This window comes from Sinohyriopsis cumingii, chromosome 3 (genome assembly GCF_028554795.1).
Source record: "Sinohyriopsis cumingii isolate HCF-2022 chromosome 3, ASM2855479v2, whole genome shotgun sequence".
NCBI lineage: Eukaryota > Metazoa > Mollusca > Bivalvia > Unionida > Unionidae > Sinohyriopsis > Sinohyriopsis cumingii.
In genome coordinates this window covers 24,657,431-24,676,636 of record NC_142963.1, presented here as the reverse complement: position 1 = coordinate 24,676,636, position 19,206 = coordinate 24,657,431, and the positions used below count along the sequence as shown (strand labels likewise).

The 19,206-nt window shown below is 35.0% G+C and overlaps 1 protein-coding gene across 3 annotated transcripts in view; it reads left to right on the top strand.

Annotated features, from left to right (window-relative positions):
• Nucleotides 1-19,206, top strand: part of LOC149802553 (protein CLEC16A-like) — a 175,278-nt gene that overhangs the window by 38,053 nt on the left and 118,019 nt on the right. For all 3 annotated transcript variants that reach the window (XM_089951800.1, XM_089951799.1, XM_089951801.1), the window contains exons 7-11: nucleotides 619-742; nucleotides 2,398-2,587; nucleotides 8,105-8,155; nucleotides 13,460-13,561; nucleotides 16,549-16,705. In XM_089951800.1, the coding sequence (XP_089807926.1) occupies nucleotides 619-742; nucleotides 2,398-2,587; nucleotides 8,105-8,155; nucleotides 13,460-13,561; nucleotides 16,549-16,705 (624 nt within the window). The remainder of the gene's footprint in view (nucleotides 1-618; nucleotides 743-2,397; nucleotides 2,588-8,104; nucleotides 8,156-13,459; nucleotides 13,562-16,548; nucleotides 16,706-19,206) is intronic.

The window sequence follows — 19,206 nt, the reverse complement described above, 5'->3', positions numbered from 1 at the left end:
TACTTGTCAACATGTCACATTTTACTGGTTTCAGTTAAAGTTTTGAGTATAGCTAATGACGACATAGTTTTTGGAATGCTACATAGACAATGTCACACTTAGAGGCATGGCACTTTGTGAGGGGTTGCATGATGACTGTAAAAGTGATCTTTAAAAGTGATAGAAAAATCTTTTTTCTCTAAGATTACTGATAATTGTTGTTTTTTAAAACACAACTGTGTCAGAGGTTTTGGAGTATGCAGTTCTATATTTAGCATGAAATGTTATGGTAGTTATGATTGTCAAATAGCTGACAAGAACAGAATGCTCCCCTCCCCTTTTCATAACAACAAATAGATATTCTTTTTAAGAACTTTTCAGTTATTGGAAAGTGTTACAAGGCATTTCTCAGTGTAGTTTCAGTTAAGAATGCAAGATATTGTTGAAAATAATGTTCTTGTTATTATTATTTTATGTCTTTATGCCCAGTCACAGGATCCAGCATTTTCTCAGGATCATTTCAGTCTGAGATTATTTTCTGCAGGATAATTGATGTTACAATGGCTGCTGGATACTCCCAAAAGCTTCACAGAGGTGAGCTGTGTAACAGTTGATTACATTGTTTGTTTGTTTTTTCAGTGGAGGACAAAGCCATGCTGCGCTATATACGAGATCACACAGCTGCTCCATACTTTTCGAACCTAGTTTGGTTCATTGGGAACCATATCCTGGATTTGGACACATGCGTCAGAAATGATGCTGAGTAAGTTACAGGATTAAAAAAGCATACTGAGGATTAAAGAGCTGTTTTTTTCAAAACCTTTTTCTTTTTAGTTTGGAAATACTCTAATTTATCAGTCCTTGATAATCAACCTAGTTTCACTGCTTGGCCATTCATACATTTACAGATAATCAGATATCCAATTATGCTGTGGAGATATCAATTACCCATACTGGTTGTTATGCAGGCCGTGGTGATGGAGATATCAATTACCCATACTGGTTGTTTTGCAGGCCATGGTGATGGAAATATCAATTACCCATACTGGTTGTTATGCAGGCAGTGGTGATGGAAATATCAATTACCCATACTGGTTGTTTTGCAGGCCGTGGTGATGGAGATATCAATTACCCATACTGGTTGTTATGCAGGCCGTGGTGATGGAAATATCAATTACCCATACTGGTTGTTTTGCAGGCCGTGGTGATGGAAATATCAATTACCCATACTGGTTGTTTTGCAGGCCGTGGTGATGGAGATATCAATTACCCATACTGGTTGTTTTGCAGGCCGTGGTGATGGAGATATCAATTACCCATACTGGTTGTTTTGCAGGCCGTGGTGATGGAGATATCAATTACCCATACTGGTTGTTTTGCAGGCCGTGGTGATGGAAATATCAGTTACTTACAATTTTTGTGCAGGCAGTAGTGATAGAAATATCAATTACCCATACTGGTTGTTTTGCAGGCAGTGGTGATGGAAATATCAGTTACCCATACTGGTTGTTTTGCGGCCAGTGGTGATGGAAATATCAGTTACTTACAATTTTTGTGCAGGCAGTAGTGATAGAAATATCAGTTACCCATACTGGTTGTTTTGCAGGCAGTGGTGATGGAAATATCAGTTACTTACAATTTTTGTGCAGGCAGTAGTGATAGAAATATCAATTACCCATACTGGTTGTTTTGCAGGCCGTGGTGATGGAAATATCAGTTACTTACAATTTTTGTGCAGGCAGTGGTGATGGAAATATCAATTACCCATACTGGTTGTTATGCAGGCAGTGGTGATGGAAATATCAGTAACTTACAATTTTTGTTGTGTAGATAGTGGTGATGGAAAAAATTGGGAGTGTGTGGTGGGGAGAACAGTACAAAATGTGGAATAAGACTGGAGAATAACATGTTGTTTATTTTGTCAGCTAGCATACGCATTGCATCGAGGGAGGACCAAATTTAGTGACAGTGTTGTTTGTGTTTCTTTTTCACATGTGCAGGGTTCCATTTGGGATTCAGTCCTTTTTTATGTGAATTGACTATGAGAATATAAATTGAATGTTGGTTGAAAATATGAATATAATTAAACATTTTCGTAGCTGTGCAAATAACTGCTTCATTTTTGTGCAGAGTGTTAATTTCTATGTGTATGAAGACAGTTACATTTCTATTTTACAAAAGTAAAGTCACTAATACTGGTGTTTATATGAAGCTTAAAATAAATGGATGCCTTTTATACATAACAGTTATGGTAAACATGTACATGGATAAACAAAGGAATGAACAGAGTGAAAGCATATTCTTTTGTACTGTTGTATGTATTTCCACTATTCTTTTTACATTATATTACTTTTTTTGCATTATATTCTTTTTACATTATATTTACTTCTTTTTACATTATATTACTTCTTTTTACAGTCATCAGAGTAGAAATCGCCTTGCAGACCTTGTTGCTATACATCTGGATCACCTTCATTACGTCAACGATATTCTGCTTATTAACATCGATACGCTAAATGAGGTGCTTTCAGACCATTTATTAAACAGACTCTTGGTGCCATTGTATGTGTACTCTCTCACAAAAAGGAAAAGGAATGAACTTATCCAGGTAAAAGATTTTGAGAAATATGTTTGATTAGACTATTTTTTCATGCTGGTGTTGGGTTTTTCAGTATGACTTTGGGAAGATAACATTCGGGTCAGTACACCACTCCTTTGTTATAGCACATTCAGGTCAATACAACATTCATTATAATACATGTCAAAACAGCACTCCGGGGCCCCGAGTGGCCGAGTGGTCTAAAGCGCTCTTTGTTATGGATCACTGCCATCTCACCTCTGTCTGCGGCGGTACGAGTCTAAGATTCAGCCAATGTGGGCATGTGAGAAAGCTTGCCAGTAGCTTCTCGTGGGTCGGTGGTTCTTTCCGGGGTTTTTCGGGTTCTTCCTCCACCATTAATACTGGCCGCCATGTATAGCCTATCGTGCTGAAAAATGGCGTTAAAGCCCACAACAACAACAACAACAAAACAGCACTCCCTTGTTATAGCACATTCAAGTCAGTCCAGCACACATAGCACATTCAGGTCAATACAACACTCATAGCACATTCATGTCAACATAGCATTCATAGCACATTTAGGTCAATACTGCACTTGGGTCAATGGAGCACTCATCATAGCACTTTCCATGTAAGTCATAGAGTAGACCACATTTGAGTTAGATTACCTTATAATGGTGTACATTATTGATAACATTTTAAGAATACTTCATGAAATGGGATCCATGACCACAACCATTCCTTTATGTACGACCGGGGCCCCGAGTGGCCGAGTGGTCTAAAGCGCTCTCCGTTACGGATCACTGCTATCTCACCGCTGCCTGCAGTGGTTCGAGTCTTGGATTCAACCAATGTGGGTATGTGAGAAAGCTTGCCAGTAGCTTCTTGTGGGTTGGTGGTTTTTCCAGGGTTTTCCTGGGTTCTTCCTCCACCATTAATACTGGCCGCCATGTATAGCCTATCGTGTGCTGAAATATGGCATTAAACCCCACAACAACAACATTATGTACGACCAGTTATTGTAATATGTCATAGCAGTCTATCTTTTCCACTGCCTGTATGCAATATATTGCTTATCATATGGGCAGGTTTCAGAATATATCCTTGATGCAGACATGGAAGACCTGCTGGATAATGATAACCCAGTGTTAGGACAATTGCGGTGAACATATGAGCCCAGATTCTAAAAGCTTTCAAAACTGTGATTGAAGAGATTGGAATCTCATATCCATCCAGTTGGTGACCACCACTATCAATTTAATCATGCCTTTGTGATGAGGATGATCCTTCCACCTATCTGATGCAATATCTTTGGATTGAAGAGATTATTCATCATTTTTCTGACAAGGTTCAAAACCTTATTCTCAGAAAGCCAGCTGTCATTCTCAGCCTGCTAGTACAGAACACTGATACCTACCATGAATTTGGAAAAAGATATAATGGCAGTAAACATGTCTGCCCAGCATCTCTGTGAGATAGATATTTGTGAGTTTGAAGTGGGTGAGAAGTCTAGTAGTGTCCCAGTTTTGCTTGACTTGGTTTCATTTTGTTGTCTCCATGACATGTGGATAAAGCAGGTAACAGTCATGCTTGAAACTTCACATGCTGCAGTTCAGAAGTTTAGAAAACAAAAACTACTGATTGCTGGTTTACATCAAAACCTGGAGAATACAAAGTTTAGTAGACAAGGTCACGCACTCTTTTGGGGGGAAATACACAGTTTATGAGAGGCGTATTTAATAGACAGCTCAGACATGAAGCATTTTTATGTTTGATTATTTTAAGTATAGCAGTTTCAACATTGTATCAGATTGATAGTAAAAAAAATATGGCTCTGCCACATATGTGCTTTTAGTTGGGTCAAGTGACGTTTTACAGCCAGATAACATGGGCTTGTGTCTGAAATATTTCATTGAGCACAGTCCAGAAGTGAATGTAGACTGTATTGTCACCCACTTTAGGTCGGCCTCTACAGTGGTATCTTTGATATACCTGGATAACATCTTGCAGATTCAAGATATGAACAGCTTACTCTTATTCCTCTAAATGCAGAAACTCATATCTCCATTCCAGCAATTCATTCACCTTTATAAGGAATTGCTGACTCTTCCCAGATTAGTTTGCCTTTTTCCCAAAATGCATTGCAGAGAATGTCAGACAAGAAGACATGCATTTCTATGAGGGAGGATCTCTTCATTGTCACTGCAGATCTTCATCTCAGCCTCCTCTTTATGCACTCTGTGCAGATGGCTTTCTTAGTTCAGTGGCATCCCTGATCTCAAATAAGATAAGACACTTTATGCATCAGTTGCAGAACATGGAATAATTGTAAGCAGGGATTCCTCTGGAGATCCCCTCCATCAGAAGTTGGTCTGTACAAACCTAGCATGCATGGTTTGAGTGCTACCTCTCGCCATGTTTTACTATGGAAACAAGCTTCTGGGGACCAGAGGAGAGGGCTAATAATATAAACAATGGAAATGAAGGCCATTTTCAATGCATTCATTTCTGGCAGAACTCCACTGGATGAAGGTGGTTGCTTTTATAATTTCAGACAATTATGTGATCAATTACCTTCACAGACATTGGGATATCAAGTCACCAGGTCTCTCTGTCCTGGTCTTGATTTTCATTATTGGTTCTCCAGCCATTGGATTGCTACAGATAAACATAACTCTGGCAGGGCTAATATCTAAGCCAATTCCTTACCAAATAGAGGCCATATTCTGCACACAAGTCATCTCTCCACCAACCAATCTGGCACTCTTGGGAATATTCTAATGGTCAGTCTTTCATGACCAGGTGGAACCACAAGCTGCTACCTTTGTGTTCCTGCTACCAGCCACAGTACCCTGGCCTGTGGATGCACTGTTCATTTGGGAAGGGATTTGGGGATATTCCTTCTCCAACTTTCCTGATTCTTCTGATCTTGATTCAGAATATAAGGGATAAGACCTGTATGATGGTTCTGAAGAGATCACACGTCTGTCACTCGTGTTCAGAAAGGCTGCTTTAGTCATGGCTTTTTTAATGAATGTTCTATGTGGGAAGCAAGTTCAGCACCTCAGTCATATTGACTAATTCATGCACTAGAAGGTCTTTCATTGAAAGTATTTGCGTGAATGCAACCTGCATGTGAAATTGCCATCACCTCACACTGGTGTGATGCCTGCAAATTTCATGACTGACTGGCACAAACAATGAGTAACCAGTTCATCTGGCCAGTTGGATATTAAGGTATATAGAGTAAATTTAAACTGCAAATTGAATATTTTTATCATATTAAAAGAAATAATAGAAGTCATATGAAAAATAAATAACCACTGACAACCACTGGTGAATCTAGATCATAGCAATCCAATCTTTTGGGTGAGATGAAAAGGGAGATAACTCAGATTTTTTATATACATTGCATGATTGCAACTTGAGTTAAAAACTCTTCTGCATCAGTGCAATATGTGATGATACTTGTACTTACAATTCCCAATGTCAGCAATCTCCAGTACAAAGACCATTGCCACAACTATCAAGTTTGATAGATCTAATCCTATCTCTACCAGCCAGTAGTACTATGTGTGAGAGAGGCTTCTATTGATTGAAGCAAATGAAAACAAAATACAGAAATAGGATGTATGTTAGACCATTAAAATGCTTATAACTGTTCAGCAGCATTTAGCTGATGTGGATGCATTTGATCCAGTTCCAGCAATGTATTGATGGAATTCATCTTTCCACAGACCTAATTTCATGGGGAAATGTTCTTTGGATTCCAAATTTTGGGAGGCTGGGCTTGGTTTTGATGCTGTCATTGATCTAAAGTCAGTGGATGAGGATCTTCTGAGATTTCACAGAATTGGATATGTTACATGAAAATATCAGCTCATGAGACTGAAGCTATCTCTGAGAACCTTGTATTTGAACACAGATGTTTGATTTGAGTCAGTATTCAATTTGTCAGCATGAAATCAGCTTTCTCTTGTTTTTACCTTTGTGATTTAGCCTCACAGAAAAAAAGAAAATGAATATGGTGTACCTGGTGGAAGTTGCTCAGACACCCACCAGACCTTGTTATTACCAACACAGCCTCATCACAGGCACTGTTTTCTTGTTTTCACTGAAATCACCCAGATCTTTTCCTCACTAAGGAAATGCCATACATTTCATCTTAGGGTTTATTGTAGGCTTCTAGGTAATCTTGTGTTATGACTCTGTGGTCTTAGACTAAGTAACAGAAAAAGCAACGAGTTCTCTAAAATTCAGCAAATAATTTCTCTAAGTTTTAAAATGAAAATTTAGGAGGAACTTAGAGTATTGTGAATTAAATACCAAATGATCCTAAAATTCTATCACAAGTCCAAAAGAATAGAGTGTTCCAAATGAATTCAAGGTCCTGAATTTGCTGATGCACCAATAGCCTTGAATGCATTGATGTGCCAACAGTCTTGCTGTATCACACTGATTTTTAATCCAGAATGTCTTTGAGTGAATTCACAATAATTGAAAAATAGTGATTTAGTCCAAACAGTCATATGAGCCCTTTGTATTTCCAATAAATAATCTAAATAAAATAATTCGTCTCAGATTAAATCTAAACACAACAGTAAATATTTCTGCAGACTGAATATAAAACAGGAATAGAAATAATTGTTCACATCTCTCCATATATAAATTTTCATGACTAAATTATGACACTATGTTACAATTCATCCCGAAATTACAAATGTCACAATACTCAATCATACCAATGGAAAATTACATCAGACTCTTAATAGGTTTATTATCAAGGCAGGGTCTCGAACCCAAACCCAAGTAAACAACCTATTTATAGCATCATATGTCTTAAAATATAATCTATAATCATGAACAAAAATTAAACACACAATATAGATATTCATAACATGTGTTAGTTATCTACTGGGATGTTGCACCTTCTCTTACCTTTTTTCCTAAATTTGATAAGGTTATTAATTGGACAAAAGAAATCTTTATTGTAGGTTATATTTCTTCACGAATACTTGTACAGTCATGTTGCAGTTGTTTCATCTTTCCAGGAGAACTTTAGGGAGGAGGTAGTGTAATTTAATTCCTAACATTAATTTAATTTGCGTAATTATTCTCAGAGAAATATAGTATACAAAAGATTTGCTCATTTTGTATATCTATGAATATAAATGACTCCACAGATGTCTTGCATTTCATTGAATCAGCTATCTTGAATGTATTGTTATTTTCAAAGAGACAAGATTGCACAATTCTAGTCAAAGGGTCAAATCTACTGCAGCGGAATAGCTTTAACATAAAGTACAAGTGAGGATACAAAATGAAAACTAAACCCCTTGTTCATATCCATTAACATAAAGTACATGAAGATGCAAAATGAAAATTAAACCCCTTGTTATTGGCCTTTAACATTGCTGTTTTATGTATCTAGATGTATGCATTTTCCACATAAGATAAAATTTCCAGATGTAAATTTTGCCTTTCAACCAACTCATAGTATGCTTCTGTTACAATTGCAAACATTACAGAATTGATATTCAAAGATAATTACTGTTTTTCTTTCAGGGAGAAAAGAAGTATGTCAGTTCTGTGGTAGCACTCTTTTTACTATCTCAGGTAATACACTGTTATTGCATTTGGACCTAACATAATGGAGTTGTATATCTTTATGTTACCCACACTTGTGGTAAGCTAATGATAAAAAGTATAATGTTTAACCATTAAGCCTGTTGTCCTGTACTTAAATTTAAGTTTAGAATCCAGTGATTTGAAATTCAAGTCTTAAGTCAATGTATAACTCAAGTCTCATGTTGGTGAAGTTGAGCTCAGGTCTGTCATGTGATACAAAGAATTTCAGTTTTAAAGGAACATTGATACTGTTTTTGGTTTTTTTTTTTATAATCAGAAGATTAGAGCACATTTTTATTATTTCCCCCTCCCCCGCTTGTTGATTCTAATTCTACATTTGGTCATACTGTATGTCTGTACATTCTTATAACCATTAGTCTGCCATGAGAAAACCCATTCAACATGGACAAATGAAATATTTGCATGTTGACATTGATATATAGTTGACTTGTTCAGATTTTAGATCTTTTTTGCATTGAAGAAGTTATTCCATTTTTGATAAATACATTTTCTTAACTTTTTGTGAAACCTTGTTAGTAAAGTAGCACAAAATCCATTTGTCATAAAGAAATGAAATTTTCTTGGCATGTTTGTATGTGTGTTTAAATGACATGATTAGATTTTAATGTCACTTATATGATTTTCCAATTATATGCCCCTACATTGAATATGACAGGCTAGTAGCATTAGGTTTGTCCGTCTGTCATGTAGATACATAATGTATGCATGTAGTTCCCAGAATTCATGCGTGTGCAGTTACTTTCATATTTTACAAAGGACCTTATTGAAACTAGGCAGATACTATTTATATGTTGTTTTTGTTGTTGTATGTTTTAACGCCATTTTTCAGCACAAGATAGGCTATACATGGCGGCCAGTATTAATGGTGGAGGAAGAACCCAGGAAATCCCCGGAAAGAACCACCGACCCTCGAGAAGCTACTGGCAAGCTTTCTCACATGCCCACATTGGCCGAATCCGAGACTCGAACCTACGCAGACAGAGGTGAGATGGCAGTGATCCGTAACGGAGAGCACTTTAGACCACTCGGCCACTCAGGGCCCCACTATTTATATGTGATCAGTGTGCAAATATTCTGTCCTAACACTGATACAGTCTTCCAGAGTTATGGTCCTTTTTTATGCTAACTGTGGCACTGTATATGATAATGTCGGGTGTGTGTGTGTGTGTATAACTAGTCCCACAGCTTTTGATTAATTGCCCTGGAATTTGGTATAAATTGTTGACATGGTAAACATTAAAACTTGGTAAACATTAACATGAATTCTATGTGCGTATATTGTTCTGTTGACTAATTGTTTTGTTGTTCATTGTTAAATATATAACATACGGTACAGCTCACAAGACTTTTCATTTCACCATTCCTGACAGTCTGGGTTGAGAGAGCATGGAAAGGGTAGAGGGGGAGAAGCTCCTTCACATTGCCACCATGCAAATTCCTCATTGAGTTGTGTCATTTGAACCTGGAGAATTGCATCATAGACCATGCATTCTCGTGGAGCCAAGTTACAGAGTTGCATTGGAGAAACTAGCACAAGGTGTGTCTGGCTGTTGCAAATAAAGCTAAACATATACACAGTGTGCAATAACCAAAGCTCTGCCATTTAGTTGAACCAATTAAAAACTCAACCTTTCCTTCTGATCTGCATATTATGCTTACAGCTAAGTTTTATTTATATGTAAGCCATTGGCAATGTGTATGCCATACTTTGCTTAACTAATTATTTGATTTGCTGTACATTTTGCCTCTTATTACAACAGGATTCAGTTTTTAAGATGTGTCTTTGTTGAATGTATCAGACAATTTAGATAAAACAGCTTGAGGATCGCAATGATATTGTTTCATGCAGCCACCTGTACTGCCTAGACACGTACATAGAATCCTTTTTTATGATCTGCAATGAGTAAAAAAATGCACATTGGCCTAAAAACTTCAAATCTTTCTTTAAAATAAGAAATGTTGTTCATCAAAGGTTCTCCTAATGAACATGTTTTTCAAAGTTCGATATTATAGGTTAAATGAGCATTATCAGTTCATCCTGATGTGTAATGTCATGTAATGTGCAGTACATGAAACATTCTTATCAGCTTTAGCTTTTCCTGGTAATGCCACATTCATTGTGAAAAAATTATCCATTCTTTTTTAATTGAATTAACAGAAAAATCCTACTTAAAACTCTGATGGAACCTGCAGTTTCTACGGAACAAATATTTTTATGTGAGAGAGAGCTGCAACATAAAACTGCGTTAATGACTGTCAGAGACATACAAATCCATATTTATATTTTCATGGTACATTTCAGAATTTGTGTTAAAAAGCCGTATAAACACATTAGATGGAAAAGGTTGGGTATGCATCCACTATTTAAAAAAGTGCATGATCAATTCTCTCAGTAAAATATAATCCTCTCTTTTAAGTAGATGCATTGACAAATTAAAGTCTTAGATCTAAACATATATTTACAGAGACATTTTGTAAAAAGATATAAAACACAGCTTCACTTCATAGAGAGAGTGATGGATGACTTATATGCAGGATTATAGACTATTTTATGACATCATTTTTTCAAAAACCATTATGGATAATGGTACATAAAATAATACTGACTATCTGACAAGGAAAAATGAAGGTGGCATGCAAGCTACATTTGATGGTGCAGGGTAGCTCTTGCTCACAGAGTGGTACATAAAAATCTCAACATTATAACATAGTCTTGAATGAAAGGAAGATAAATCTTTGAATTGACTTGTGATAGTTTCCTGCATTGATATTAATTCAAATAATAATTTTTAATTAAGTGTTGTTATGAGCAATTGTCAGACTTAATACAGTTTAATCTGGGCAATTACAGCCTGTTACTCCAAATAAGATGGCTTTGTGTAACTAAATGACATATTTCCCAAGCAGGAATCTGAAACTCGTATCTTCTGTTGATGCTAATTTTGTAAATATTTGGTAGCTGTGGCTACCTGCACCTTGATTTCTCTAGAACATCCAATGAAACATACAGATTGAAACTGGCTCCAAGTTGTAGATTATGCAACCAAATGGAAAGTATGTGCTGCCATTACTGTTCAGAAGGACTAAGCATGTGGTTCACATTTCAGTGTCAGTATATATTTCTGTGTATTTTCTGTACTGTTCTTTATTTTAAGTAGCAGTAGTTGTCACCTGGAATTGAGTTGTGCATATCTCATCATACTTTGCTTGCAAAGAATGGTATAAATTTATATTGGAAAAAAAGCTGAAAGATATGTTTCTCATCGAGTCAGTCCATATGTAGGTAATGCCTGAAGGAATGTGGAAGCAGTCCCTCCCGTCTGCTGGGGTGGTTTGTTTTGCATAAATAAAAATAATGAATGGAGGAATTACACATCATTAAACTGGAGTGGTATTATATATAAAGCTTTTGCTGCATCTGCCTCCACCATTGTATTATATTAATGATATAAAACCCTTTTAGGTGTGATTGTAAGATTGTTTACAGGTTTAATCAGTGGTGAGATCTTAATATTGTCTGTAAGATTCTTAAATGGGGCGTCTGTTTCCCATGGCTGGTCAGGGGTGACATAAGATAATTGGATGAAATTATCTTGACTGGCACTGAGTTCCAGTTCATCATTGGACTCGAGACAAAATTAATTCAGAGAATAAAAGAACACCTTAGAGTTGTCAACAATAGGAAGGAGACCCCAATTTTTAAACACTTTAACCATCCTGATCACAAAATAGACAATGTTCAGCAAATAATAGAAATCTGATCCAGAATTATCTAGTTGCAACATTAAATGGAAAGATAGAGAACTTTACTAGATATACCAGTTACATACTCTGTTTGAATGGGAACCCAGGCATTTTATTTCACTTCAAAAGTTAGTTTAGATCTCTTGGAAATAAAGTAAAAACATAGATTCCATGGAGTGTCAGTGATACCCACATTTCTCAGATTGTGAAATTAGCATGCTGCATTGTTAAAATAGAATTAAGAATGCACATAGATTTTTGTCCTCTGTAATAAAGACAAATGGAAATTGTGCAGTATTAGTAGACAAACTTTTTTGGAACACGTGTATTGAATAGTTCAGACTTTTAAGAAGTTAATGTTTTATTTACTAATTGTATAATTTACATAAAGAAATTTTTAATTTGGTATTTGAGTCTTAATAACTGATAAATCGGTGTTTCCATGTGTGGTCTTCATGCATTGGCTGTACCATTTTCAATTATCCAGACATCTCCCATACCCATAGACATGTCCCACAATGCCACATTGGTGAGTTGCAATGTACTGATCTTCTCCTCACTGTGGAGCAAGCATGTAACTACCCCACAGTTATGGGTGGAGAAACAAAAAATTGTATGAGCAGTACTGTGTGTATGACTAAGGGTGGAGCATGATGTCTTAGTATCATATGGACACATTTCTAGTTTAAATAAAGTCTTCAACTCTTTGGATTTGTATTTCTTGGGCTGCATTGAAAAAGGGGGCATGTGTTGTATGAACACAAGTCTAGCTCATCAGTAAAGTGTCTTTTCATGATCCTTAATTAGATAAGTCATTAATGTTTCTTTGTGGAAGATGAGGAAGGATGAGTTGAAGGTCATTTGCTTTCAGGCATTTTGAAATATTATGTCAGTGGATTAAAAATTGAAGGACAAACTGGAGAATTAATCCATGGTATAAAAATATTCAGTTTGGGGTTATTTTGTTACTTTTTCATTCACTATTGAAGTATTTGTCTTGTTAGACATACCTGTATTAGAACAGATTTCTCTGCGATATCATATTTGTGACCTGAGAAATCTGCATAAAACTTTATGTATCTCATCTTTTATAAATTATTAAAGGATCTGTTTCATTTCTTGATAACTAAGTTTTCATTTAAACGTGTAGTCATTCACACAGTCTTGGTCTTTCCAAAAATATATGTGGGGATTTTAATGCCATCTATCTTGTGTGGAGTTGTGTTTATTTGTGCAAGTGTTAACATGTGCATGAGTGTGTCAAGAAGGGCAGCCTTTTTAACATAAAGACTTCAAATTTTGGGATGAGACTGTGGAAGTGAAGAAGTGTGAGGACTTAATGCATTACTGCAGATTTCTTGTTAAGCCTATGTACATTTCATGAAATAGTTGGGTTTTTTAATTAAAAAAAGCATACACAAATTAAGAAGGCAATATATTATGTTGCAAGTTTCATGTATAATTTTAGTAGTATTTTAAAATGGCATTATAATGCAATCTTTATCTTCATATATTTTTCTTATTTAGGTGTTTCTTATTATCAACTATGCACCTCTAGTTCGTCAATTGGCAGAAATTATATTTCTTGGGAATGTAGCCAGTGAGTCACGAGAAGGATCTCCTAATGCAGTAAGTTTTTGTTTTATTTGCATAAGCATGTAGGGACACTGGTGGTTGTTGGTTGGTTGGTTATTAAAAGCATATCAGCGTAAAGGAAGTTTATATTATGCCATGGCTATGGCTCTAAAGTGCAAAAGCAAGGGACACCCCAAGCTATCCCAGTCTGGTTTGGACAGGATTTGAACTGGTACCCATTTTGTTGCAAGTCTGGCATGTAAACCACTGAGCCACCACAGCTCCTGCTAGCAGCTTAATACATTTTCTTGACTTCTGCTTCTTTCCAACTATTTTATTCCATTCCATGAGATTAAATTTTCATGATTTTTAACAGTTTATGAAAACTGAAAATTAAACCACTGCACATTCCCAAATTTATTATATAATATGTAAATTTGTGTAGTATCAAGAGAGAACATTGTTAATAATACCACTACACTAATTGAACCATTGGGCTTTTATTGCATTATATTGTAGTCTCCCAGAAAGTCACTAATCTTTTTCTAAAACTTGTTCTGGGTACTAGCTAACCAGTGAAGAATATCTTACATTCATCAGAAAGCAGTGTTAAATCATAAACTGAAAATAAAATGATTACTGAATGCATAGGATGACAGAGCAAACAGGTTCCACAAAGGTCATTTGCATTGACAGTTCCAGTCATTTAATTAAAATACTGCCATATCCAGAAAATGCAACAAAATCTATGCAGATTCGTGGACAAGTGCATAACATAAGTAGGATATTGTTGCTGCATAAGAATTTAAAACCACTAATTTGATTTTTATTAGAAATGTCAAAAAAGTTAGTTCAATTGAAGTAATACTGTTACGAATCTATGGTCTTTTACTAAGCAACAGAAAAATCAAAACCAAAATGTTCAGTAAAATTCAACAAATAATTAAATCCTCTAAGTTATAAACTGAAGATCTAAGAGGAACTTACAGTATTGTGAATTAAATCCCAATAAACCCCCTGATTTCTTTCACAAGTCCCCAAAAAATAGAGTGTTCTGAATGAATTCCAGTTTGTAATTTGCTGATGTACCAGTATCCTTGAATAGTTTGATATACTGACAGTCTTCATATAACACAATATCATCCAGAATGTCCTTTTACCATAATCACAAATTTCGTGATTTTTTACAAAATGTCAAGAGCACATTGTAATTCCAATGAATAATCTGAATCAATAATTCCTCCCAAATTATATCAAAGCACAAATAAAAGTGGTTCCACAAAAAACTGATATTAAATGAGAATGAATAATTTTGTTTTCTTCAGAACCTTATATAAAAAAGTAAGACACAATAAGATGACCAGGATGTGGATAATTTTCATAAACAAGCTCTCTTTTGGTCAAAAGGCAATGTAATATGTTTACAAATATTATCTTAAAGTACAAGCCACAAGCATGAACAAAAGTTAGCTTTGTATTCTGTTTTTTACAAATGACCCTTAAAATGTACAATCATGGACAAATGTTAAACATACAATATAGTTATACATAACAGTACCTTGAAGTGAAGCTGCTTTGTTATGTATATCTCATTTAATTCATATTTATTTTAATTTAATTGTTTGTTAGTTTTAAATTTTTTATTCTATTATATGCTATTATAATGTAAGTTTATTCACTAGAGATGATACTTTTTCAGAAAATTGTTTGATCTTGACTGTTAGTTTATAAACACCAGGTGTTGATCTAAATTCTGACCTTGTTTCAGAACTTGTAGCTACCTTTGTAAACAAGTTCTATTTTATTTTAAAATGATTGGTTGTTTCCAAGGTCATGATTGGCCTACATGATTTAAGATGTGAACAAATTTTTTTATTTTTTATTTCTTGGAGTAAAATGATTGGTTGCCATCAGGTCATTTTTGGTGTATGTGACATAAACACGATCAAGTTACTCCACTTTTGATTTCACAATTGTGGTTTTTCCATTACGCGCATTTGTTAATTTTAATAGAGATGCCTTGAGAGAGGTTTCTCAGATTTGAGCTTTTTACACTGATGTCAAATTATTTTGTTGTAGCCAGATTTTAAGTTATAATTTTCTTCAGATCAGTTGGATTTCAAAAGGATTAATTCTTTTTTCTCTGGAAATATTTTGAGTGCTCACACACAGAAATTTTGGAAAGACATTGCTTACAAATTTAATTTGGATTTCCAACACTGGAGTGCCATTTTTTGTATTTCTACAAGGAACTGTAGATAAGCACAGTACTGACTACAACCTATGTCATCGTCATCCATCTTGGATTTTCCATCAGGATTCGAACTTGAAATTATTAGAACATCAGTTACTAGGACTTTTGCAAAATAATTAGTGGATTATTCTTAGATTAGTTTTGGATTTGATTCTTGAAACCTTAAGTTCATTCTCTTTTTTTTTTTCATTTTTACAGAATTTTTCCAGGAAAATGAATTATTTGTTAAATTTTAAAAAACTTGTTGTTTTCACTCTTTCTTTGTTACTGTTTATTTGAGCCTAAACATGTGACAGCTTAACTTCATTAAAATCATCATGTATCATTAATTTCATAACTGTGATAATACCTTGAAGTGAATGTGTTTGACCACATTAAAATCTTCCTGGAAATATTTCAGTACAATTGAGTTATGTGATTAGATCAATACTTATTTTAGAATTTTCATGAAGATGTAAGGTAAATTTATCCTTTCAAGAATCTTGCTGATAAAAAAATTCAAAAGCCTGAAATTTAGTTTTTCATTAATTTTCACCAAATCTGGATTTTTCTTCTCATTTTCTATAAAGTCTTGGGCATTAATAAAAACGTTTGCTTGCTCAGGAATATTTCCAACTTCTTAAAGGCTGCTAAACAAGGAATTCTTGCAGTCCAACAGATGAATAGCAGTTCATATTTTTGTAATGGATGAAAAAATTGCTTCATTCTTTAGTAATAGTAATATTATCCAGTTGTATACTAGTGTCCTGCATAGTATACAATTTACAAAATGCCAGTTTTATTGTAGGTTAGAGTGCGTGAATTTACTGCACCTGAAGTATCTCTGGAACAAACCCTGAATGCCCGACATTCATCTGAGTACCTCCATGTGCCAGACACGCCTGTAACAACTGGCAACTCCACCTTCTTCATGAGAGAGATAGATCGTTTAAACTCATTGGAAGGTAAATGTCATTTACTTGGTGTTTAGCATTTTAAAACAATTCCTGCTAGTTGTGGAGTATATAATGTTATGATGTCTATCCATACATCAGTCTGTATTTCTGCCTGTTACCTTATTTTATAACTTTCACTTTTGAAACGGTTTAGTTTGTTTTTTGGGGGGTTTAAAGCCATTTTTCCTGCACATGATAGGTTATATACATTGTGATCAGTATAACTGGTAGGGAATTACCTAGAAATAACCACTGACCCACAGGAAGCTACTGGAAAGCTTTCTCACATCCCCATGTTGATCAAGCAAAGATGTGTGAGTGATTTGTAAAGGTGATCAACTTGGACCACACTGCTCCTCAAGAAAAGGAAGAAATGTATTGATTTTGCAGTTAAAAGGTCAAGGTCACTGTGACTGAAAGAAGCAAAGTGGTTTATGTACAATGACATTGATTTTGCATCAGGACCAAACTTTGTGGATGGCTTTCACTTAATGTAAGAGAAAATCCTTTTGATTTTGGGGTCAAAAGCTAAAAGTTCAGGGTTACTCTGATTGAAAAAAGAAAAATGTTTTTTGCACAGTAACTTCTGTTCTGTATAACAAACAAAGGCAAAACTTTGTGACTGGCTTATAGAATCTGTTGATTTAGGGTCAGAAGGTTTAAGGTCAAGGTCACTGGCATAAAACTAAAAAATGAGAGAACAGGTTTTAACTATGTACCTTTACCACATTTTGTGGAAGGTTTACTCCTTGGATGAAAAAAGATGTGTGTTGATTCGGAATGGGGGATTAAAGATCAGAGGTCAATTTCAATATGACTGAAAGAATAACAATGGTTTTGGCATTCTCGACTGAATTTTGCTTACCAAACATGTGGATGGACAAAAGAAAACAATTTGCACTTCTAAAGATTAGTCATCAAGATTGGTGTTCATTTTTTCATGAGTTTCTTGAGCACAGGAATAGAGCATTTATTGTAAATATTGAAGGAAAATATGAGAACAGGTCAGACCACAAATGTGGCAAAACTGTAAAAGCTAATAAGACTCTTATTTTATTAGCACTATTAGTGCATTATATGCAACTGTTTTACTTTGTCCCTTTAGTTATTTTATGTGTCTCCAAATTTGGGAGGTGAGGGACGCATTGTCAGCTGCAACTGAGATCCTGTATTCAGCACTCAATATTTCAAATATGAGATTTTTAATTCCAATTATTCTAACCTTCTTGAGAACAAATGAATCTCAGAATCTTACACAGTTATATCTGAAACAACTTGAACATTGATACAGAATTATCTATGATAGTGTAAACGTATACTACCTGGCAAAAACAAGCCATTAGACTATTGAAATTATGAAAAGTACTACTTGACCAGGAAAGTTACTAGCTGCAGGCTAGTAGACTACCGCCTCCAAAAACTTATCCTTAGCAAGTTTTTGTATTTAGTTTGACTACTTTTATTTTTGCACCCTGTTTACATATTGTCATATTATTGTCATATTATTATGCCTAAAGTCATTAAATGTGGTCAGGGAATGAATCTTGATGTATAATACACACACCCCCATTAGAAAACTAGGTCACTAGGACCTGATTTTGATACTTCACTGACTTGAGTTCAGTATCCAGCAATGTTCTCACCAGAATCATCAAACTAAATGCATCTCAGTCAAGATCATAGAAGGAAGCTACTTTGACTTCAATTTCTTTTTTTAGCTCATGACTTCATAGGTTATTGACCTGATTATTACTTCTATACCTGAGACTTTGTAAGAGGATGCATCCTGAGGAGTATTACACCAAGATCTTAAAATTAGGTCACTAACCTAGTTTTCATGTATAACATATTTTGCTTAAATTTTGTGTTTTTATAGTTCATGTTGGATTCATTAAACTTGATGATTGCAGACATCTAATTACCTTAACCATACAAGAAAAGTCTCTGACCTACATATTAAAGTGTTTGCATCTAGCTCATGACAAAGTATGATTTTTTATCTTGGCTAAAATCCTGAAATTGTGTAGTACTTAAAGAGATGCATATACTGATCATAATGAACAGTGTCTGGGAAATGATCAAACACAAAATCTAGCATAAGCCAGTCAAGTGTAAAATAAGGGTTATCATGACCTACTACTGAAATGAAGTAGTTTTCATCAAGATGCATCATCTCTATTAATACTACCCACTTACAACTAAAGAGGCTCAAAGTGACCTATATTTCATCTTTTACTGGCTTTTGTTAAGCATTTGTGTTTAGTTCATGACCACACACATTTTTGACATGCTATATGCATACTGTAATGTCTGGAATCTTGAAACTTGATGAACTGAACTGTATTTTCAGAAATCCTTCTTACTTTATCACCCTTGCCAAAGGTGCATAGGATCATAGTGATAGACATTTCATCTGTCTTTTGAAGAGGTGGTTTCCACATTATAATTTTGTTTGCGGTTGGATTTTTTTCTCCATCTTCATATACGGCTTGCAGAAGGCATTAGATTTT